The sequence below is a fragment of the Melospiza melodia genome, chromosome 10 (genome assembly GCF_035770615.1).
Source record: "Melospiza melodia melodia isolate bMelMel2 chromosome 10, bMelMel2.pri, whole genome shotgun sequence".
In the NCBI taxonomy this organism is placed as follows: domain Eukaryota; kingdom Metazoa; phylum Chordata; class Aves; order Passeriformes; family Passerellidae; genus Melospiza; species Melospiza melodia.
Genome location: NC_086203.1, coordinates 19,957,320 through 19,981,397, shown reverse-complemented (window position 1 = coordinate 19,981,397; position 24,078 = coordinate 19,957,320). Strand labels below are relative to the sequence as shown.

Genomic DNA, 24,078 nt, shown 5'->3' with positions numbered 1-24,078 from the left:
TTTTTTTTTTCCTAGCAGCACCCACTATGGTCTCAGAGCTTTCCAAATAGGAAATAAGTTGCTTTTCATGTAATGATAAATTATTTTTCGTAGTGAAGATGGAGTGATTGTAAGGGTAATGATATTAATGGGATTCATATGAAAGCATCCAATTAAAAAATCAAAACAGCTGCATCAAACATGACTCTACAATGTAATAAAATCATATAATAAATATGTGGTCCCGCCACACCATATTACCTAGTTTGATTAATTGAACCTTACGTGTGCAAAGATAGTCATTATCAGACTTCTCAGCCATCAAGGAAGAACAGTCTCAATTATTTTCACAATGAAATAATCATTGCTTTTTTTGTGTCCTGCCATCTGGAAAGAAAAAACAGCAGCTGCCATGACTGAAATGCATGATCTTGCAGAACTGTACAAAGTTGATTGTGCTTGATGCTGGACTCCTGCAGCCTTAGTGAGGGCTGTAATTTATTTAGTTATATACATAACAGGTTGATTTGCTCCTCTTTTGGACTGTTGCACTTTTTTCCCTTTTTCTTTTTTATTGCGGTTTTTTTTGGGAGGGGGTTGTTTGTTGGTTGGTTTGGTTTTTGGTTGGTTTTTTTTGGGTTGGTTGGTTGGTTTTTTGTGTGTTGTTTTGTTGCTGTTGTGTTTGTTCTTTGTTTTTTGTTTTTTTTCCCCTCTCTCTGTGAAAGATTCTCACTAAATACAGGGCTTTAGGGATGGTTTAGAGCCTCTGGTTGTGAAATGGCAATTGGGAGCTTCCTGGTTTTGCTTCAACACTTCCTCATTTCCTCCCTTCCCTTGGCCGTGCGCTGGGAATGCTGTTTGCTCCCTGACACAGCAAGATGAGAAGCTGGGGCTGTGTCCCCCTGCCATCAGCTGAGAGTGGCCCTGGCTGTGTGTGAGCTGGAGCAGTTCACCTGTGCTGCAGACCTCCTGTCTCCAGTAAATCATAAGCATCTCAATCTTTTTGTCAGGCCGTGATACGAGAATCCACATCTGAATTTCAGTTTGAAGGGAGAGAGGCTGATTAAGTGTTTGAGATAAGGTTATGTGACACCACAGGTTAAAAATACCTGAACTGATTTTGGCCCAATGCCTGAAAACCACGTTGGAGCATATTCAGGTGGCGCTGGAAAAGCTTTGAGGAGTTTGTTGCTTTCTGCTTTATGCTTCTTCAGGAGTGGTCTTTTAGGAGCTGCATCTCTCTTGTTTTACAGCATTTCTTTGGACTTTGCTATCTTGCTTTTCTTATCTAAAATGTTACCAATGTGTTGAGTTATAAGAAAAAATAAAGGTGTAACAAACCCTGGCTGTTTAGGAGGAAAAGGACAAATACTTTTGTTTGGCACAAATGCCTGGAGAAACAGATCCCCAAAATACTATGCAGCTTAATTCTCATGCCCCTAAGCAATAAGCAGTGCAAGCTGAAATCCCTAGCAAATACTTTGTCTTAACAAAATAAAAACAAAACCACAACAAGCAAAAACAAACACAAAACCTGTATAATTTACAAAGTGTAAATTATAAAGAAGCAGCGTGCTTCAGGTAAATCCAGGTAAAATAGATTTAAAGAAATTCAAGAATCTTCTGAGCCTTGTGACTCTCTATAATTTTAGTGTTTTACCAGTTGTTTTTTTATTCATGACTTATATTTTTATAAATATTCTCAGTGATGACAAGAAACTTTGGGTATGTGTCTAAATAATAGGAAAGGCCTGCCAAGTAAAAGACTGAGACCAGGCAAGCTGGTCTGGCTTGTTTAAATTCTTGCCTGTGTTTAATACTTTAAAAGCTGTAGATGGACACTGAAGGATTCAGGATACTGCACTGGATTTGTGGTATCACTGTTATGAACTTTATGTTTAAAGACTTCTCTTATTTTCTGTGTAGACTACCATACTGCAGGAATCTTACACAGAAATTTTACTTCCCTAATGCATTTGATTTACTTTATTTTCTTTGGTTAATTTCAGAGGAAAACATGCCTGCTCATTTTTTCTAGTTCTCTGAAATGTGATGTTGAGTGTGTTTTTCATGTGTGTTCTTGCTCTTTTACAGATGGGCTGAAGCCAGACACCAAGATGCTGCTAACTGCTGCCTCCAAGAAGAAATCCAAGGGAGGGAAGGGGGATATGAACAAAGAGGATGAAAGCAGCAAGAATGATTCAGCCCAACCTGTTACTATCTCTCTTATCTTTAAAAGATATGTTTTTGACACACAGAAGAAAATGATTCAGTCCTGAGGAAACAAGAGAGGCCTTTGATTACACCTTAAGGTCCAGACCCTGAAATGCATTGAGGTGGAATGTGTTTCTTGTCCAAACACATTAGACCTGTTCCTTCCTCACAAACAGAGCCTGGAAGCTTGTGCTGACTGTGCCCCCTTCCAAAATCTCTGCAATCTCATATTGTTCTGTTCAGATTTGCTTATTTTGTCATCTCTGTGATGTGCATCTTTGTGGCATCTCATCTGGCCCACCTGCCAGAGGAGCACCCTGGGTGCACATTCTAATTGCACTGTTTGCCTGGATAATTGTGGTGAAGTTTCTCTTGATTTAGAAGTTTGCCACCAAGTCAGGATGTGAATTTCATGTGATCCACAAAGTGAAGCTGATTATTCTAGGCTCACTTCCTTGAGCAAAGTGGGAGACCAAAGGCATACTATTGAATAGGTGAGAGCTAAAATGGATATTTCATGTTCCTTCAGTTGCAAATATGAAAGATGCTGTCTGAGAGATGGTATGGATGTTTTTTATAAATACAGTTTATATCTAGAAAGGTTTTTCATATTAAACATAATGATCTGTATAGCTGAGAGTCTTGATTGTTCTGTTTGCTCTTCCACAGGTTCAGAATTTATCTTCAGTGACATTTTATGTAACTTTTTTTATTTTCCTGCCTGTTCTGCAATGAATCCAATGCCATAATTGTTTTCTTTTTCCTTTTTTTATTTTTTTGTGACCAAAATGCCTTTTGTGTGTGAAAGAAAAAGTTGCCTCTGGAAACAGTCAAGGGCTTTGTTTCATTAAAATAATGATAGAAGATTGCTGCATAAGCCTTGTAAAATGAGTGTCTCCAAGATGCTTTAGAAACCATTAGTTTTTAATAGGGATTTCATGGCTGCTTTAGCTCTTTCGCTCAATTTCATGTCCTAGGCTCATGAAAAGGAGAGCAATGGTAATATCCCTTCCTTGTTGCATACAGAGTATAGGACACCTTAACATGAAAACTAACAGCAATTCCACAGGTATGAAAGCTTCAGTCTGGAACAGAAATTGGACTCAGGCTTGGCAGCATGGCAAATGTTGGTTCCTGCCTTTTGAACAGAAAGAGTTCCTGCTTGTTGATGCTGAATGGCAGCCTGTGACCCCTTTGCTGAAGTCAGCTCTAGATGGTGACCATATGTACAATGTAATGCTGCACATGGAGGTAAATAATTCCTGCATTCATTCTTATTAATCTTATTACTATATCCCTTGATGGGCACGAGTCCATCATGATCCTGATTTTTTTCCAGTCTTTCCCTTTTAATTTCTAGGTAGCCAAAGTGGCTACAGATGGCAAAGTTATCAGCTGTTGAGAGGATATTTACAGCTGGACACTTGTGAGACAGAGCAAGCCTGATGTCTAAACTAGGCTGATGGTCCCCCTTTGAATCAGAACAGAATTAGTGCTTTGTGTAATAATCCCAAACAGTTTCTGCTGAGTGAGTCCCAGCAAAGCTTTAGCACATCCCTTAAGATGATGGGGAATGCTTTCAGTGTGATCCCAGAGGAATTAGGCAGGCAACTTCAGCTATTGGCTTAACAGAACTTGTGCTGCCAACCTTGCTGGAAAATGTTTCCTTCTGTCATGGAAAAAATGCATTTCACACCCCTGTCACCTCTCCCTCCCCATTTCTCTCTTCTTCCCAAACACCCCCAAAAGCAGTCTTTGGAAAGAATATTTATAATGTTATCTTTCTTTTAAGCCTTTATCAAATCCTGTTTTGTACTCTGCACTGTTAACTCTGCCTAAGATACTGCAGTGATGAGCAGAGAAACAGATGACATTGAAGGAACAGTGTTACTATCATCCCAGGTTAGTCTAATTATGGGTATAAAAATCCTAATTAAATGCTCCTAGTTATTAAGGAACTTATACTTTTATCTGTATAGTTCTAGTGTCCTTGCCAAATTTTAAACAGGTTGCTAATTTGGAGTATTGGAAAGAAAAGGGGAATGAATCAGGAAAGGTGCTTCCAGAGTTGTTATCCTTGCACTTAAAGGATTTTGTCTTCTCTCATTTCTAAGACACCTTTGAGTAGTTCTGGAGAGGAGGTTGTCAGTGTAAATGGGGGTATGTATTTTCACAAAAGCCTATCTGATGAATGTGTTCCCCCCAACACGGTGGATTGCCCTTAACAGGATCAGTGAGTCTGTTGTTACGGAACTTGATCCCTTTGAAAACTCATTAACCCTGAACACTTAGATTTGCAGTCCTCTGCTTGGCTGAAAGGACTCCAGTGCAGGGAGTCCCATGGTTTATTTGCTTGGGTACTCCAAGGGAGTGAGCAGCAATAATTCCAGAGCTGGACCTACATCCCTTTCTCATCCAGTCTCTTGTAAACATATTTTTAAAATCTCCCTCCTATCTTCCATTTCATTTCCAGACTAGCGTACTAGCTTGGCATTTTTCTTCCATCTTCTCAGTGCTCAGTGCCTGATCTCTTCCACAGTGCTCCCATTTCCTTCTTTGCTCATTGCTGCTCCCTGCTCTGGCTCTGCTCTTGCCCCACGGCAGGGCTCCCAGGATGGTTGCTGGAGCCCAGTGAGGTGGGCAAGGCTCTTGGTCTGCAGCTCATCCCAGCTCCTGTGTGCATCCTCTGTTCAGGCTGTGACCCTGGGCAGCTCTGATGGACCCACAGGAGCAGGCAGTGCCTTCCCCTGTCCCCCTGCCCTGCCCTTGTGCCTTGGAATCCTCTGCAGAAAGCCCCTGTCACAGAGCCTCATCCTCTCCTTTTGCTCCTGCTGCAGAGGTCTGTGTAGGACACACAGCTGGGGAGGGATCTTTTGTGTTTCTCTCAATGTAGAATTCTAAAGGGAGAACCTAAGTGTGCCCAAGAACTTTGATTATAATGTGCTATTACTGCAGATCTCTGGCTACTGTCCTGAGGCTGTTGGATACACATTCGAAAAAGGGTGAAATGGTGGAACAAAATGATTATGGGAAAATCAAAGCTTTAAAAGACATTTGTAGGATGAACAGATGTTCAAACATTCTTTTATTTGGTTTCCAGACAGACGTAGAGACTTTCCTTTCATCCTCATAATCAGTGCATTATGCTGTAATTTGTAAAAATGGCATTAAAAAAATATTAACAGGGTCATATTGTGATCTACTGACTCTGTGTCATTAAGCCGTGAAGTTAAGAACGGCAGCTGGGAGCAGGGGTTAAATGTTGCAGAATGTACTGTACTAGCATATATTGTCAGACTGTATTATAATGAATCCAAAATGGAATAAAGATGTAAGGAGTTTTTTTAATGCTCCTAAGGTTGTCTGTGTTGCAAAACTAGAAATTATTACGGCTGTGCAGATGTTTGGTGAGTAATACATCTTCGGGCTGTGGAGAGACTAGCAGGGAGAAAAGCTTCGTTTTTACAAGCCTGTTTTCTACTTTTCCTTGGAATTTATTTTGGGACTGCAGTCTGGCTTGTGATCGTGCCAGAGGTCTGGAGCCAGGAGGGTCAAAGCTGTGCTCATGGTAGCAAGGATTCAGTAGGTGGCATCCTTTGCTTGGAATCAAAGCTGAGTCTCCCCACCTAAAAAGGGGGTTTGCACTGGAACTGAGACTGAAGGGTTTGCATCAGGCTTGCAACACAGCTCTTAAAGAACAGCTTCTGTTAAAAACTACAATGCATTTAATGTCTGGGACAGAGCCATCAACTCCAATCTGTTGACAAAGCCCGAGGTACCGGTGTCCTTTCTGTGTCTGTTTCTGGCTCAGCTGAAAATAGCTCTGTCTCTTAAATCCTGTATTGGCTGGTTGCAAGTAACTGACTATGGAAAAGTGAACCATCTGCACCAGGGCAGTTCTTGGTGCGTACAAGGCATCTATTTCTGGGCAATAGCACTCTCCTTGCCTGCTGGACTCTGGAATTGAACAGCCGTGGGGTGGTAAAGCACAATGAGAGCCCCTCACAGCTCGTGGGGTGATGCAGTGGTGAAGGCACAGCCCAGCCCAGCACTGTTTGCCTCTCACTGCTGGGAGAGCCGCTCTGTGTTTACATCTGCAAAGTGCTCTGGGATCTTGTGAAATGAGGGATGAAAGGCAGCAGAGGAATGCTACCTTATTAGCAGTTTCAAAACCCCTTCATGTTTCCCTTTTAGTTTAATATCCACAGTGAGCTGGAAAGCTCTTCATTTACAAACACATGAGTTTTAAACAAACTTGTTGAGGATATAAATAGAATTATTTTTAGATAGAGCCTAGTACTGGGAGCCAACCTGCCAAGCCTAGCAGAAAGGGAAGGACTTTAGGACTGCAGTCTGTGGGAAGGCCAGTTTTGCTAGATGAGCACCCAGAAGGAATCCAGGGGCTTGGGGAGGCTGAGTTTAAGCAAGATACTGGCAGTCCTCTGGGATTCCCCACAAATTCTCCTGCTGTTCTGTGCAAAAACAGGTTAAAAGCACCAGGTTACACTGTAGACAATATATGAGGAAAAAGAGTACAGTAGATCTGCTTATTTCCCATTGTCAATGCCAGAACATGGAGCCTTGCTCACATCTCCTGCTGTGCATGCTGTGCTAGTTGAAGTTCCAATTGTTGGGTTTCCACTCCTCAGTAAGTGTTACAGTTTTTATTTCCATTTGTGTGTCTGGTACAAGTGCTTCTCCAAGGTGGTGTAATCAGTCTGCAAGACTTGGATCATCCACTTCCCCCTCCAGGAAAGTGTTGCTTCTCAAAGGTGAGTCCTCCAAGGGGTATCTGAGCCATACATTTCTGATATGCATTTGTATACTTTTTCTAGTAAAGGACAGGAGAATGTATCAAATTCTTATCTTTTTGTATTTCATAGTCAGTTGTGAAAGGAACTCATTGAACAGGATCAGAAAATACTGCAACATCTTTGGTAAATCTCAACCCTGCACTGCTTTACAAGGCACATTCATTAAAATGAGACTGTCTTTTTGCCTGTTGAGTCCTTGCCAGTCCTGCCTGTTCTAGTGCATGTTTCTTAACCAAAAGGTAGTTTGAGGTCTGGATCAAGTGCTGCTAAACTGACAACCCCAGCAGTGAATGAGGAGCCTGCTAACACCCTTGCACTGCATTTTGGCTAAACTGATCTGGTTACTTTTGATCCTTTCAGAAAGCTGGGCTGTTAATTAGCTCTAGCATGTTCTGTTTAGATCAATTTCTTCTCCTTTGAGTGGGAGTCATGCAGTTTTCTTGTGTTTTGGTTGATCATTCTGAGATTTCTCAAGGGCCTTGTTCATGTCAATCAGAGAGACTCCATCCTTTTTGGACCACAAAATTGCTTTTATTAGGCTCTACATGGCCCCCATTCAGATGTGTAGGAGCTGATTCTTTTATACTATTTTCTGTGAAAACTGATATTTTAGTGCCTATAACTTGAGTCTGACAGTTAGGAGTGATCCATGCCCTCATGGTGAATTCATTCCCAAAGCAGCATTCCACAAGGACAAGCTGAAACTTAGACCCCACACAGAAGTTTTGCCTAAATTTCTTCGTTTTTGCTTAAGTAAGCGATCCATCATCTAGTTTTCTTTCTTAAGCCTCACTTCAACCAAAGCTGCCTTGAACTCTGCACTCAACCCTGCATAGTTTTGTTACCTGGAAAGATCAGGGTCTTTCAAAGCTCTTCTAGACCTTGTTAAGTTACTGAAAAATTATCTGCATTGGTGCCCACCTCTGTAAAATGGATATGGGGAATTTTTTTCTGCAGAGTGCTGGTCATGCTGTTTGTGAGGACAATAGAAATGCAGATGGGGTACTTAGTTACTTACTGTGCAAGAATAACTAAAATTATTCCTCAAAAAAAAAAAATCAGGCATCTGAGCAGTGTTTTCTCATGAACATCTTACTTGTTTCGTCTTTAGATGAACTAAGGTAGGTGTCAATTGCTGATGAATGTGGAAGGAGAAAGGACAGGATGGTTTTGTGTCCTCTTACCTTTTAAAAAGATTGTTGGAAAGCTTTGGCAAGAGAATAATTTTGTTCTGAAACAAATGCAAATCACTTTATACCTCAGTGTTGGGGGGGTTCTGTTGTTTTTAACTGTGAAGATTGATCTTGCTTAGAACCCCACTGGGTGAGTGGACGGTTTGGTCTTCATCCAGTTCTAAATTGAGCTCTAAATCTCATTTTCCATCTGGCAAAGCATGGCATGACTGGGCAATTTCAGGCAGAGGTCTGGATTTAGAACAGTGGAGGAACACACAGGTTTGCCAGTTTGGAATGAAAACAGAACTGTCAGGAACACAGACCTCAATGAGAGGCATGGGTTTAGACTGAAATGTATTGTAGGGACCTTAAACTGTTGTATCTGAGCACATTTATTTAGTAATTCTGTTGTTACAACAGGTACATAAATCTTTAAGCATCACAGTTTAACACACACAAATTCTTTTAAAGCTGAAGTTGCTGTGAGATCAGTATCGAGACAAGATCTTACAAAGTATTTTGAGTTCTCAGTACCAAGTGCTGACAGTATTTGACAACTTTTGCTTTTGATATATGGTGTATTTCAAAGCCACGTCATTATGTACAACTTGCACTCACTTATGTGTTTGTGCAGTGAATGGATGCCCAACTGATTGGTACAAAAGTGGGAGAAGGAGTTTGGTCAGTTGTCCACTGCCACGTGTGGGATGTCACAGGGGTGGACCCGAGTCCTCTGACTGTGGCTCCTGCTGCTTCTCTTCCCACGTTTCCCTTGCTGCCATGTGAAGGCACTGATGAGCCTGGCATTGCCAGCCTTGAGGGTAGTCTGGGCTCCTCAGAACATTTCTTTCCTGCGACAAAAGTAAGAGGAAATCTGTCATAACTTTATCTTTCACTGAGGCAATGCAGACAGAGTTTGTCCATGTGGTCCATATTCGGTTTTGTCCATCTCCCAAAGGAAGGCTCTTAAATGGATTGTCTGTGGATTGCCCCCCACCCTAACAGAGAAGGCTCATGTAGGAATTGGTACTTGTGTCCCACTACTAAAACAGGCAGAAGTGAACTTGAGGTAACTTTGTCCACAATTTGCTTAAAATACAAACATTAAAGTCATCTGTGAAAGAGCAGCAAACACCACCTTCAATTTGTACACAAGGCTTGCTAATTTGCAACATTAGTTTTGCTGGTTAGTCTGGGGTGTTTTTTTCCCCCTTAATTAGAAATTTTAATTAGAGCATGCTGTGTATTAAGATGTTAAAGCTTTGACTGGCAGTTTGGAATTGCAGAAGGATCAGCTCTCTCTGCAGGGTTGCAGCACAACAGGGATTAGCTCGCACCCTCCTGCCTGCAGGTGTGTTTGGCTTCTGGAGGAAATGTTCCTCAAGGTAGGAAACATTCATCTTCCTGATCAGACCTGCCTGTTCCAAGGAGCCTGAGCTTAGGGAAGAGCTGCAGATTCACAGATCATACACAGGGTGTAAGGACAAAGTCTCAAACCTGAATGACAAATAGGTCAATTGTTGGAGTGTTTCACCTCAGCACCTCTATCTGCTTAACCCCCGTTGTGCCAGTGCAGGAAGGTTCCTTGTCTCTGGAGATCAGCTGCTGTGCTGGCCCTTCTGCAGCTCCAGTTTTCAGTCCTGTAATGCAGAAGAGCTGCCTGAGGAGATTTGCCCATGCCTGATGTGCTGATCTGGGCTGCCCGTAACACAGCATGCATAGCGAGCTGCTGGGTGTGAGGGAGCCTTGTGGGCTGATGTGTTTGGAGTTGCTCAAGCTCCCTTACCTCATTTTTCTTCTTTCTTGTTTTAAAGCAGATTCAAGGGGAGATAGGATAGATTTTTAAACATGAGCATTTAATGTTTCCAGCATCACACTCCTGGAAAGTATGAAAACTTCTGCCATGGATAATTATGGAATAACCTATATAGGGGAACTGTTTCCCCAGTCTCCTCACAACTGGTGGATATCTTGTGTCCTTTGAGCCTGAAAATTTGTATTTTTGTTCTGTCTAGAGTAAGTGTGGGTTTTTCTGTTAGCCAGACAAATACACAATCATTTAAAAAACTGCTGAAATGCATTTTCCAAGGTATCTTGTGGCACTCTAACCCACAAGCTAATTATGGTACTGCAATTATAATTTGCTATTTTGAGTTGATTTCATGTTCTGCAGGAACAGAAGTCGTGATTTTCCTCATTTCTTGCTGTTAGTTTGTTTATCAGATGTCATCTCTCTTCAGAAGTGCAAATCTTTGCCACCTCTGTTGGTACAGAAAACTGTCCATGCTTCTAATGGTTTTAATTAATCAATATACTCTTCCAAATGAAGATTGATAAGTAACAATTTAATAATTTCAATATTAACTGTCCCTTTTGGGCATCATCTCACAGAGTTCTGCTGTGCAGAGTCCCTGCTTTATTAAGTGTTCATTTCTAATGGGGGTTCACATTGATGCCCAAATCCTCCATCATGGATTCTTCTGTGAATATATTCACATAGTTCAATTTATATGTTATTGATGGTTAGCTTTCACTTGTCAATACTCAATTTCAGCCTTGCTTTGGTGGTACTTACATTCTACCTCCTCTTCCTGCCAGCTGTATTAACCTCCTGCTATTTGCAAATCTTGTCCAGTTACAGTTCTTCCCTTTCTGGAGGGTCACTGGTTAAGCAACACTGAGTTAGTGTGGACTTTTTTAGCACTTTTTTGATTTTCATTTGATTAAAGCCAGATTCTTACTCCTGTTCTTCTCTTTCATTGCCTTTCTTGAAGAGAGTCTTTGGTAGCCAAATGGTTTATGAATGTGTGTGTATAATTCCAGTATAGTAGAGGTATCCAGTTTTCCTTGGCTTTTTTTGGTGCTTAGTGAATGACATTGGTCAGGATGATTGGCCAGCCTGGTTTTGACTGATGCCTCATGGTTTTATCTGGAACTGAAGTAACTTCACACTGGTTTGTAATTCCTTGTAAGTTCTGTTTTAAAGAAAGTGGTAACTCTGGTAATTGACTGTAGTTAAGACATATATATCTGTAAATGTGTAAATAATTTTAAAATACTGTCAATCATCAGTGAAGTGTTTTATCAGGTATTTTCTGCTGATCATGCACTTAGTGAACTTGTCATTTTTATACCAATCATAGAAGTGACTAAGTTGATAATTAATGAATGTTATTGAGCATCTCCACTTTTTGCTGAGCAATCCTAGACAATCCTAGATCAAATCCCTCCTTGATCACAAACACAAATTTTAGAGTTTGTCCCCTGATAGTGAAAGTAGATTCATTTTTAAGTTTGTAAAGATGAAATTTTTATTTTCACCTGAACTTTAGGCTAACACTGTCAGCATCATGCAATGAGTTTTTTGCTGGAAGGACTTTTGCAGGTATTGTGGATGTTGAGGTGGGCAGTGCTTGAGGAGTGGCTGAGCAAACCCAGTGTCTCAGTTCTGCATTGGCTGCTCTGGCTCATGCCTTGTGCAGTGACTTTGAGACCAGCATTTCAGTGTCTTAAAAAGGGAACATCAGGAGAGGCTTTGCAACAAGTTGAAAATGAGCAATGATGTAGAAAATATGCCATGATTGAAAGAAGGCTGATTTAATTAAATGTTTATGGCTGAGACACTCTGGTGTAAATAAATAGCCTGTGGCTCCTGCCTTGCAAATTAGGTGTCTTTGTGTTTGTGGCCAATCTCACTGTTTTTGCTTGTGGTACTGGAGTTTCTGTCACTCTGAGCTCAAAATCTGAAATCCAGGTGAGTGACTTGCACATTATGGAACAGAAGAATCCCTTCCCTTCACCAGGTGTGCAGCCTTTCCTGGAGGGGTGGTCAGAAGAGCACAGTGAGTTACAGAGCAGCAGTGCCACATCCACCCCAGCTTGTGGCATTTGTGTGTGTGAGGAGAGGAGCTCAGTTACATCCATTAGGTGGATGTCAATGCAATAGTGTCTGTCTCAGACAGCACCAAATCCTGTTCAAAGTACTGTGTACTAAGCTCCCACTCTGTTTCTGACCTCTCTGTTTTTGTCTTGGAATCCTGTGGCTTGCTTTGTTGTAAATATAAAAATATTAAGAGAGGGAACATTTTCCCTTCCATTAGCAAGGTCTCTTCAGAATCTGTGACTGACAAGCATCTCTCTGCACCTTCTCAGTAAGGAGCTGTATCTGTTAGATGTATGTAGAAAGGCAGGAACTGTTATGTTTTGAAGGAAATCCTAAAGTCACCTTGTCCTGTCCCTACCCAGAGGAAGGATCAGTTGCATTCAGTATCATTAGGGTTGTTTGGGAGAGCAAGGGAACAGATTTTTTTTCTCCCAGTATCTTCCTTGTTGCAGTGTAAGCCTATTTATATGTATTTTTTTATCCCTATCAACTGTGATACAGAGAACAGTCTATTCTTTTTCACTTTGCAGCATTCTTTATATACTTGAAGACTGAGCATGGATGTGATCAATCATCTTTCCTCTGGACTAAATGTTCTTTGTTGGTACAGTCTCTCCCCTTGGGGGCTGTGTTTCCTGGACCTGGGCTTGTTTCTGTCTCCCTGAGTTTCTCCAAATGGTCACTGTCTTGTCTTAAGTACATTTCTCTCAGCCAGGCAGTTCTCTAGCTGAGACCTCAGAGAGCTGAATAATTCACGTAGGATTTTAACTTTGGGGGTGCCTCATGATGTCATCCTGTTTATGCTTCCCAGTCTGCAGGTTTTGCACAATTAGGAGTTTATTGCCTTGAGTTTAATGTGTGAGCTCAGATCATGATGCCTCTCTGTAGGTTTCTTAATACAGGCTTCCATTTCTCATTCTGTACTTGGACATTTCAACATCCCATCTTAAATAGCTTCTTATTTTTTCAGACTACTATCCCAGATTGCTGGGTTCAAATTCTAGACCTTTCCTCCAGCATATTCATTCCCAACTGATCTATCCAGTCATTGAGATCATGAATGAAGATATTGAATAGAATTAGCTCAAGGACAGGCTTCTGTGAACCATACTTAATAAACCCTCCCAAACAGCATAACTGTTCTCTTCATGTTCTCCAGGAGACTTTTCCCTAGCTTGCTTATACAAATATCTTGTGGAAAGCTCTCAAAAGGTTTTTCTAAATCAAGCTAGCTATGCCTGTATTCTAGGTGATATTTTCAGAGTTACTCACTCTGCTTTTATTTATTTTTATTATTTATTTTAATTATTTTATTTCAGCTGCAAAACTGGACCTGTGTGGAGGCTGCTGCCCCAAGGCATGTGCTTATTTTTGGGTTTTACTAGAATCCATTTTTCTTACAAAGATTTAAATTTCTAATATGTAAGAGGATGTTTAGGAATGTGGACAATTTGGTGTAAAATACACTGTACACAGGTAATATGCAAGTTATCTTTGTTCTGTAGGTGCATTTAAATCTTGACCTGCAAGACTGTGTTCACAGCCTGGTTTAAGTGTTCTGCACTCACAGCCCTAAATCAGAGCTGTCATCAAACACTCGGGTGCCAAGCATCCAAACACAGCCTGGACCCACTTTCAGCCCTGCAGCTTTTCTCTCTCATGGCTCCTGTCTAAATCACAGCTTGTAAGGCTTTCAGGGCGGGCTAAGAAGCAGCAAATTTTGCAGTTGAATTAAACAATGTTTTGGTGACAAGGGTGAATCCTAACAGCAGTCCAAGGAGACGTTCAGGGTCATTTTCACACACGGAATAAGTGGGGATTTGAATTGCGGGTTAGTGTTGGGGTTCATTTCGGTATCATGATGCTTTCAGGTGTGATTAAAATGTTTTCATTAAAATTTAAAAATCAAGTCAGACATTTTCTGATAATTCCTTCTCCTTTCTTGGCCTTGTAATAAGCATATAATAAATCCAACAGCTGATGTCATGAGGAGCTATTGGATTTCAGCCCATCTGAACATGGAGATATTAGGATGTCTCCTGCACCTTTGTGTTTAGTGAATGGGTCTTAGTTATTATAAAGTGCTGCACAACTTCACCTCTGCGCAGGGTGTTCAGCAAACAATTCCCAGCAGAAAATACCTGCTGTTTCCTAAGCCATGGGAAATGCTGTCTTGCTCCATTAGCCCCTCTGCACTTGCTTGGTTTTTCCCCCTGCTTGCTCCAAAGAGGAGGGAAACATATCTTTACAACCACACTGGCAAGAATTAGCCCAACTGTATTTTACAGGTAAACTAACAAATAAGAGGAGAATCTGAGCAGTCCCCAGGGACTGAGCTTGTTTGCTGCTGGGCTGCTCTATCTGCAGCTGGCATCAATGGAAACCTGAGTGCTCCATTAAAAGTCCACAATCTCTGTTGTCTGGGGCATGGGGCAAACAGAACCAGCCTGTTCTGCAGACAGACTGATGGCCTTTGTCTCCCCCCACCCAGCTCGGGATGGGAAATGATGAGACTGAACGAAAAAGCTTGAAAATGGGACCTGGAGTCCTCACCCTGCAGCTGTGGTTGCCTTCAGGGCCCATGGGGGAAACTCACTGAGTGCAAGGCTTTAAGTGAGGATTGGGGCTCATCTGTAGGAATGGGAAATAATGCAAGGTGCTGCTGTGGGCCCCAGCTGGTGACATGGGTGTGTGAATCTGGAAATCTTCATTCCAAAACCTTGGGGATGGCGTGGGTAAGTTACCACTCTGAGCTGAGGAGAGCAGTAATCTGTTATAGGGTCTGCCCTTTTAACCATGCCCATGGATTACTGCCTTAGGCAGCAGCACACTGTCCTCTCACCCACCCCGAGGAGGCTCGGGCCTGGCTCTCCTGTACCATTTTCTTCCAGTAAACGTGACTGCTCAAATGATGCTTTGATGTTCTGATTGCTCACAAAACAAAAAGTAGGGGTTGCATGTACTTTAGTCCCCATAGTGGACCAGAATTAGATTGCATCTCAGATACCTGGGGTTGGGGCTGATTCATGGGAAATACCCAGCATTTGATGTTTTCATCTTTTCAGAAGACCGCCCTTCAGCCAGGGGACAGTGTGCCACAGGAAGTACACTGGGCTTTGATGGTATCATGGCCTGAAGGGAAACGCATGATAGTACTTCGAATGCAAGGGAAGTGGTCTTTCCACTCTGAGCTTGCAGATATTTGAGTGGTGAATTCATTGGTTCTCCCATGCAGAAGAAGTTATCTTTACCCCATCCTTGCTGCTTCTCTGTCCCTTTGTTCCACCAACAATTTTTATCAGTAAACTCTTTGGTACAGCCAGCAAGCTGTTGGTCACAGGCTTAAGGCCTTGCTTTGTCACTAAATGCTGCTGTTTTGTTACTTTTTTCTTTTGCAGTCTGGGTCTGTGAGCTACCCAACAGTAACACTGGAGTTTTGGGGCTGTTGGGGGATTGCATATAGTCTTGCTATGCTTTTACTTGCTACTTCTATCAGGCAATGCTAGTAAAGGGAGAGTTCCCCATATCATCTGCCTTTTGTTCATCTTAATCTCTAGTCAGTGAAAGTGACTTTAGATAACAGCCAAGATAGTATTTTGTGCTCTAAAAGGTTGAACGTGGAAATGAGTGCTGCAAATATCCCTTTTGCTCTTAGCTGTGTGCCCTGTGTTGGGTACATATGTTCAATCATTATTCTAATTACCTTTTGAAGGTAAAGGTGGTATCCCATGAATGGGATTTTCAGAGGCACTAACCCTAAACCTACTCTTGCAACAGTCAGAGTTTCATGGCTGACTTCAGGGGTAGGAATGTGCCCACAGCATGCAGCTGGCAGCCCAAACCCAACTGCTATACCTGACTTGGCATGGCTGCAGGAGTGACTTTGGTTGATCTCCAACAGAATTAGGCTGTTTTCCCCTGAATTACAGGCATTTAACCTCTTATTTGTAGGGCATACTCTGATGTCTGTTCAATAGTCTGTAAACCTCTCCTCACATACACAGTAAACTCTGGTATTGCTGCAGAGGAGGGGAAAAATGAAGGGAAAACATCTGGGGAAGACAGAACATGAGCACAGATCACTAAATGCATTTGGATATTGTCTTTTGGTTATAATCGTGTGTGAAACCTTGGGATCATCCACTGCAGAAAGAGGGCAAGGATGGCTATACCAAAAATTACTTCTGGCTTAGAGCCTGTGCCCATTTTTTTGTCAATTGGACCATGGTGTTGCACTATATCAAAGAATAATACATTTTGTGATTAGCCTTTAGCCTTTCTCCCTGCACTGTGCATAGGTCCAAGTCTACTGCTTGACTTTGTGGGTTCTGAGACTTCTCAAGTGTTGGAATGAGGAAGAAGCCCAGTGATCCAAACATCAGCAAGGATTTGGCCATCCTGCGGTCCCTTTAGCAAATCTCTATGGTGTGCATGTGGAATATTTTCTGCCAGGTAAATGGGTCATGTGTCTTTTTGGTCTTAGTTTCAACTGCTTTGTGTCTGTCATCTTCAGACTCCTGAAGAATAGCCCTGGGTGTCTCATGGTCTCAAGAATACCCATCTCTAAACATTTTGGTGTAGATGTCTGATTTGCACTGTTCTCTGCCTCCTGGGTTGTGACCAATGCTTTTTCTCCCTTCCCTGTTTTTTTCTGAGATGCTTCTGGTCAAGATGTTTTGTTTCTTGTAGCACCAGGAGTGGAGTTAGAGGTGGAAGCAATGCAAAACTCTGATATGTCCACATCTCTCTCCGATCTGTTTATCTTCCGCAGAGGCCTGATAGTGACTGACATTCATATAAACAGTGGGTGAAAGACCTGATGTGCACAGTTCAAACATCCTGTCATGGTCTGGGCACATGTACCTGATTGAAAAATAAACACCTAACATGCATAAATATCTGATGTGTTTTCCTGGTTAAAATCTTGTGTCCCTGTGCAGTGTTTTTGGAAGACCTACAGTTCATTCTTCTATTTTCTCAGAATCCATAACATATAACCTGATTTTAATTCTGCCTTGAGCTGCTGACCATGACTTGATTGATGCTGTAGACAAGTTTATCTGAATGCAAGTTTATGTGCTATAGCAAACAGTACTTCAGAGAAACACTTAAATGCTTTTCTGTTTCCAGCAGTGACCTGTTAAACTATTTCACACAATTTAACCTTGTTTCTCCCCTCAGTGCACTTGATGGAAAGGACAATGCTTCAGTCTGGAAAGCCACGTAGGTTGGACCAGGCTGACATTTCAAATTCTGGAATCTCTATTCTTGCAAATTTTTCAGGACCAACCTGGATAAGGTCACCAGGTCTGAAATAACTTTGCTTTCAGCAGAAGTTGGTGCTAGATGGTTTCCTAATATCTGAGTGATTCTATGAATCTGTGTGAGACTGTGTGCAGTCATAGTTAAAATCAGGTTTGCTCACCCTGAAATTCCTGCAGCTTGAAAGAACATCATCCTTAGATAATACTTTCATTGCTGCTTCTTTGTGTCAGCCTCCTATAGTGGGATTTCTGACCTGAAGATCAGATGTTTCCTGCAACTGAGGGCATAAAAAGAGATACATGGCTGGAAAAGGTGTGAACAGAAAGTGCAGTAAAACTCTTCTAGAGGCATAATTTATAGCAATTGTAGTCTGGTTCCAGCTCCCAGCTGTGCACAGGGTGGGGCAGTCCTGAACATCTGTGGGGCTGCTCTGGCTGAGGTGGATTCTCTGTGCTGGCCTGTTAAGGTAAAACTGATCTGGCAGAAATGGCTGGGAAGCTGCTGACTATGCTCAGTGATTTCACTGCACTCATCTGCCTAGAGGGACATTACAGAGTCTCAGAGCTGTGTTTCCAGAAGAGAATTCCTTTTCAAGGCAGGAGGAGATTGCTCTCCCATATTGCTTAGGGGATGGATCTCAGGCAAAGACCTTCAAAGTTTGAGCTTTCTCCTACATCTGGGGAAGAGGATGTTAGAGGGGGTCAGGCTTTGAGTCTGAAAGTCCTCAATAATGACTATTTTGGCCTTGGTAAGATCTCTGGTAGAAACTTACTTGTGCAGTTGAGTTTTGCCTATGAGAAGAAGTTTGTTTTTACTACGAGCTGCATTGTGCGTGCTGTTCATCCCTAGCTGTCTCTTTGCCCTCCTGCTATCCTCAGCTCTTTTCAGAAACCTTAGATTTATCACTCTTGGATTGTCTGTCTGGTTCTGGCTTTTAAAAATAAAAGCTTTTCAAAGGGCCTTTGGAACAGGCTGTGTTATTTTTGGCTCAGTCTCTTAGTGACACTCATTGCAGAGTTAAAACTTCTAATTAGAAAGCAAAAAAAAAAAAATTGCAAGGGAAGGAAAACACATTGCTGCAAAATTAAGGTGGATATTTTAATTGCCCCAGAGGCATGGACTTGCAGTCCACTGCAGAGTTTGCTCTGCCCCAGAAGATCACTCTAGAAAATGATTACTGATTTCCATAAGTAATCTACAACCTTTTAATTTTAAAAGTTCAAACAAACATCTCTGCCAAGATGCTTGGATGCTGCCTAAGTTGGATGCAAATATCCTAATAAGAATAATTTCAAATTTTCACATATGATGTTGGGAAGACAATGTAGAGGGGAAAAGTAGTGAATTAAGGATGGCAAGGGAAAGAGATTGCAGTAATAAAATAAGAGATACAATGGAATTAGAAGTGCAGGTGACCTCTATGACCTTGGACTTTTCAAGTGATTCATTTCTCCTGTGCAAACTTCTTGAAAATTGCTTTGAGATCATATGCCCTGAGGCTCTGCATGAAGGGACATGTCTGTAGAAATTCGTGTGGGCTCCTTCTGGTTTGGATGGGTGCTGACTGATGCTGCTCTCTTTCCTTTTCCGTGTGTGCATGCTTGGCCCTGGTCAAACCATCGTTTTTTTCCATGGTATTTTCACTGGAGCAGGGGTGGGTTGTGCTTGTTGGTGTCTGTGTGTGTTTGTGTCTGCCAGAAACCCCCCTGAGGTCCCAGCTCTGCTCTGCAAAGCTGTTTTGAGGGGAGAGGAAAAAGAAACAGAAAAAAGGAGATGATTGACAGTAGCCCTTTAGATTTCTGTTGTTAATGCTCCAGTAATAAGATAAGGCTTATCTTTAAATGTTCATGGAATCGAGACTTTGATGGAAACAGGCTTTTGGGTTAATATATTTTTGATAGATAAAGCAGAATGAAATGAATAGACCAGGGCAACATACAGTATTTAGAGAAAGAGATATTTTTTTGTTTAAATCTCTCTCCTGGCATGCTGTCTGGGAGCATGTGACACTCACATATAAATGGTGTGTTTGTAAACACACACTTGGTGCGTGTGTTTTAGAGGGACACAGGGGCCTGAAAGGGGTGTTGCTGGGCTAAGAGGCTGCTGAGGGAGATGAAATCTGCCAGCTGAGATGAAAAATCTCACCTCCTGTCCCTTCACTTCCGCTCAAGTCCAGCTCTTGCTGGGTGGGTAAATGTGAACAGATAAGAGTTTGCAGTGTAGAGATTTTGCCTCCCCCGTGCTCTGACATGAAAAAGGAGTTGCGTGCCAGCCCCTCTGAGGAGTTTGGGCAGCAATGTTCTGCTGTTTGAGCTGCTCAGGGGGAGTTTGAGGTGTTGTAGTCATTAATGCATTTCAGCTCAAGCCCTTTGGATGGTCTGTTTTGCATATTTGCACATTTGGATGAAATTATCCCACAACTGTGTGTACAGTGTCTGGGAAGGCCATGCTGAGGGGACAGAGCCTCTTGCAGCAAAGAGCTGCAGCATCTGGGGCTTGGATCCCAGACTGCTTCCTTGCTGCTTTCCATTGTGTGTTTACACCACAATTGCTGAATTTCATCTGCCCAGCTTCATCCCTGTCTTTTACACCTCTTCAGTGAGGAGTCATTTGTCCTTCCTTGTCTGTCCCTATGAACCTCTGCACTGCAGCCCCAGACATCTGAACCACTCAAGTTCATTTTCTCTTTAACTTGCCTGAAATCAAAATGATCTCTCCCTCTTAGGACATGCTGACATAACCCCAGCATTTTACCAAATCTTACAAAATATCACTAAAAATGGCTTCTAGGGCATCACTTGGAATTGCTGCTAAATTCTGCCTGGCAAGTGAGTGGCACAGCTGGGAGAAGAAGGTGCCAGAGTCTTCGAAGACAGGCAAAGGGGTCTATAAAACCTGTAATTCACATCAATCTGGGGGAGCAAGAGACACAAATTTTCATTTGATTACACAAAATCTTTGGTGTGGTAATGCCAAATTGGGACTTTGATTTCTCCTGCTTTAGTACAAGCTCTTTAGCTTGGTCCAGGGTTTTGCTTGTTTTAAGGGGTTATAAAGTGAGGTCTGGAAACACAGAGTGAAAGCTTTGGTTCTTTTCAAAACTGGTGACAGAAGTCTGATTTAATGCCATTAGGATTGGCATCAAATCCAGGCAAACAATTTTTCCAGGAGTAATTTCGCATAGAACAGACTACAAGTGTAGTACAGTCCAAATTCCCCATTCATTTATCATTTCTTGCTTTTTCAGCCTTTCACTGAGTGGTGAGCTGTGGGCTCTGAGCTTGCTTATCCCTGTTTGTGGTGTCCCTGTTTTCAGCTGGATGAGTGTATCTGTGCTTGTGGGCACCTGTCACAGGTGCCAGTCTTTGCACCACCCTGAAATTTGCTTCCTTTTTACAATTTCAATGGGTTTTGTTCATTAGGAAGCAAATGCATTTTAGAGACCTGCATGTATGTTGGTTAGGATGCATTTGTGTAGCTCTATATACAGATTAAATATACAGACCTCTATATTTAATTAACGTGAAACAACCGTCCTGAATCTAAGAAGCTATCTAGTTGCAATTAGTTCTTGTTTGCTAATTAATTACCAATGGATGATTAAAGACTTGTTTACTGAGGTTTAGCAGCTATCAAGACACACATCTAGTACTCAGGGGATTTGCTATGCGGTAACTGGATTGTTGAATTAAATTCTTATTGGAGACCTTTAAACTGTGACTGAAGAAAGCTGCTCTGCTGACAGAGTTTCCTTTTCTCCAGATCCTGCTGCCCTGGGTAGCTTTGCTGTAATGGCAGGGGTGGTTAGGCTGCACACCTGACCCACTGGAGTCAGCAGCTGGTTTATTTCTGCAAATTAAAGGCACAGAAATCCAGGATCTCAGGTCTTGGCTCTGTTGGTTAAGCAGTGCTGCTTGCAGTCATGGTTTACCTCTGTCTCTTGGTGTGTGCTCATCACATCTTGCTCCAAACAGACAGCCATGAATTGAGCCTTGTCCTGTTGGGATTTGATTACAGACTGGCTTTGCTCCTGCATGTAGGCTTTTGGTTTTGCTTCTTCTGACAATTTGCTGGGTAGTTTTGTTGGATTTTTTAAGTCTGTGGATTTGTTTCAGATTCAGTCCCTGTGTTTAAGGACTATTTGGTCACCAAAACCCCAAGTTACTGCTCACCACTTGATGAATAGGATCAGGATTTATGGTGGCAATTAGTGGTTTTTCGGGTTACCAGCTGGAAAAGGCTTGAGAGGGTGGTTTGTTCACTGCTTCTCAAAGCCAAGCTCTTGAGGTGCCTGGAGATGTGCAGCCAGCATTGCTCACTGCTTTTGAGAGCCCTGCCCTGTGTGGATACAGCAATGGAAGGGAAAGTTAAACACTGGTACCCACACACAGAAGCTCTTGGGTTTGCCACAGAGTTGCTTCCTGCACATTGGCCTGAACAAAAGCTGTCCATGCAGGTGTTGGTGAATAATAAGGGACAGCAAGGTGCTTTATGAGAGCAGCAGTTCAGAGTTTGGGAGGTTGGCTTTAAAGCTGTCTGCAGGATCTTTAGCCTCTGTCAAGGACTGCTCTTGCATTTTGGTTTTTAGCCAGTGGGTGATGAAAGGAGGCAGGAGACCAGCAAGGGTGCTGGGAGTTTCTACATGGAGAAAAGTGTGGTAGGATTTCATGGAAGAATTTCATCCACTATTTAATTTTCTCTTGTGCTTTCCTTATTTATAAGCCAGAGGTTTGGATTGCTTTTCTCCAGACTCTCTCACTAAGCGGAGCTGGCAGGGAAAAAAAAAAATCAGAGAGAATGAGCAACTGTGGCAGAAAACTGATTAAAAAGAATAATTAGCATTTGCCCCTGATAAATGAGCAAAGCCATTAATTAGACTGATTTACTCCTGGCTTTTTTTTTTCCCTTCTCCCTTTCCTCTCTCTCTCTTTTTTTTTTTTTCCCTCTTTATCAAATGGCAGTGCCGTGACTGCCCCTTTGGTACGTTTTCATCAGCTTTTCACCAGTTGTCAGAGCTAACACCCTCCTTTCCTGGAGCCCAAGCAGCCTCTTGTAGCTAATGGATATGGAATGCAGCCAGAGCTGATAGCTGCTAGATCTCCACTGGCTTACAGGTGTTTCCATCATTACTGGCATATTATCTGCCACGGGGTCTCCTTCTTCCTCCTCCTCCTCCTCTTCTTTTTTTCCTCTCTGTTTTCAGCCTTCTTTGCAGTGTTCTAGAAGTAATTACAGTTAAAAAAAAAAAAAAAAAAAGCTGGCAAATTTTTAAGAATTTTATTTTATGCAACACGATGTCCCGGTGATCAAATCAATTTCTTTTTTTGGCACGGTGACAAACAGCGATGCTGCTGCTGTCGCCTGTTTGAATGTAATTACCAGGATGAAAGGGAGAATTTTAATTAAGACAATTTCCCCCCACACCTTCTTCCCTCCTCCTTGTTCAAATAATGACTGGGGGCTGTGGTGGTTTTTTGGTTTTTTTTTAGTGCTGGGGTTTTTTAATATGTGCTTTTTTTATTAAGAAATACTACTAATCGTCAGACTATTGCATATTATATCATGACTATGCCCCCACACCCTGATGAGAGCTGGCTGAAGGCTTGAGTCCATGCAGAATGGGAAAATGATGCATTCACAGTCTCAAATGGGAGCTTGGCACTGTACAAGCCAATAGGAGCATAAAAGTCCTTGTTTCAGATCTTAAATGGTGCAAATGGGATCGCTGGCATGTATATGGTGCTTGGAGACTTTTGTGATTAATTGTTATACGCATTCCTGTAATGCCCAGAGGCCAAATCTTTCATGCAGTTTAGGGCCCTGGAAGCAGAAACAGGCCCAAGTGGCTGCCTGGGAGCCAAAAGCCACAGAAACATCACAACATCTGGATTTGACCTTCATTCTTTAGACCCAGCTCTAATTTAGGGAAGCATTTGAATTGTGTGCTGGGCAAGGGGTAAGAGTAAGCTGCTTCTGGGGTGGAAGGAGGAAGAAAGTTTCTGGCAAGGACAAATGTACATTGAAATGGGAGAAGAATATGATGGGATTTGTTGGAAGGGAGCTGGTAGAAAGCCAAGGAAAAGTAAATGGCAACTGGAGCTGGGAAATAAGGCAATGAAAGTTTATCTGGAATGGGGTTCACTTTTAAAGTTCAAGCAAGCACAAATAGATAATTCTGATGAGCCTCTGGCATGGGAGGTGCATTGGCAATGGGTTTGCAAGGTCGGACAATCAGAGTTAGGGCTTTGTGAGGAGCAGGTGAGGTGCTAGACTAGGATTTTGAGGGGTAGCCAACCAAATTCTCTAATCATTCTGTGAGTCTTATCTCAGGGGGGTGCATGCTGAGGATGATTTTAACTGGCTGTTACCCTGCAGTTCTGTCACCTCTGTGCCCCTGAGTGTCAGCACCATTTGCAGGAATCAGACAGAGGTCAAGTTTTCTGGGACTTGCACCCTGATGCACAGGCAGGAGCATGGAAAGGAATTTTTGGTCTTTCTGTCGTTGTTGTTCTTGTTGTTGTTGGGTTGTTTTTGTTCTGGTTTTGGGGGTTGTTTGGTTGAGTTTTGTCGTCGGTTTTGTTTGTTTATTTTGTTTTTGGTTTTTTGTGTTTGCAGAATTTTTGTAGGGAGGGCAAGGAGACCTTCCTGGTCCTCTGAGATTTGCCCCTCTCTGGGTTCACCCCATAGCATGCATCACAAATCTGTTGTGCTCTTTCAGACACAGGCAGGGCATCCTGTGCAGCCT

At 42.2% G+C, this 24,078-nt stretch overlaps 1 protein-coding gene across 2 annotated transcripts in view; it reads left to right on the top strand.

Moving 5' to 3' along the window:
* EEFSEC (eukaryotic elongation factor, selenocysteine-tRNA specific) overlaps positions 1-3,057 on the top strand; it is a 120,800-nt gene extending 117,743 nt beyond the window's left edge. For both annotated transcript variants that reach the window (XM_063164770.1, XM_063164768.1), the window contains exon 7: positions 2,074-3,057. In XM_063164770.1, the coding sequence (XP_063020840.1) occupies positions 2,074-2,258 (185 nt within the window). In that variant the 3' untranslated portion in view covers positions 2,259-3,057. The remainder of the gene's footprint in view (positions 1-2,073) is intronic.
* Positions 3,058-24,078: the final 21,021 nt, after the last annotated feature.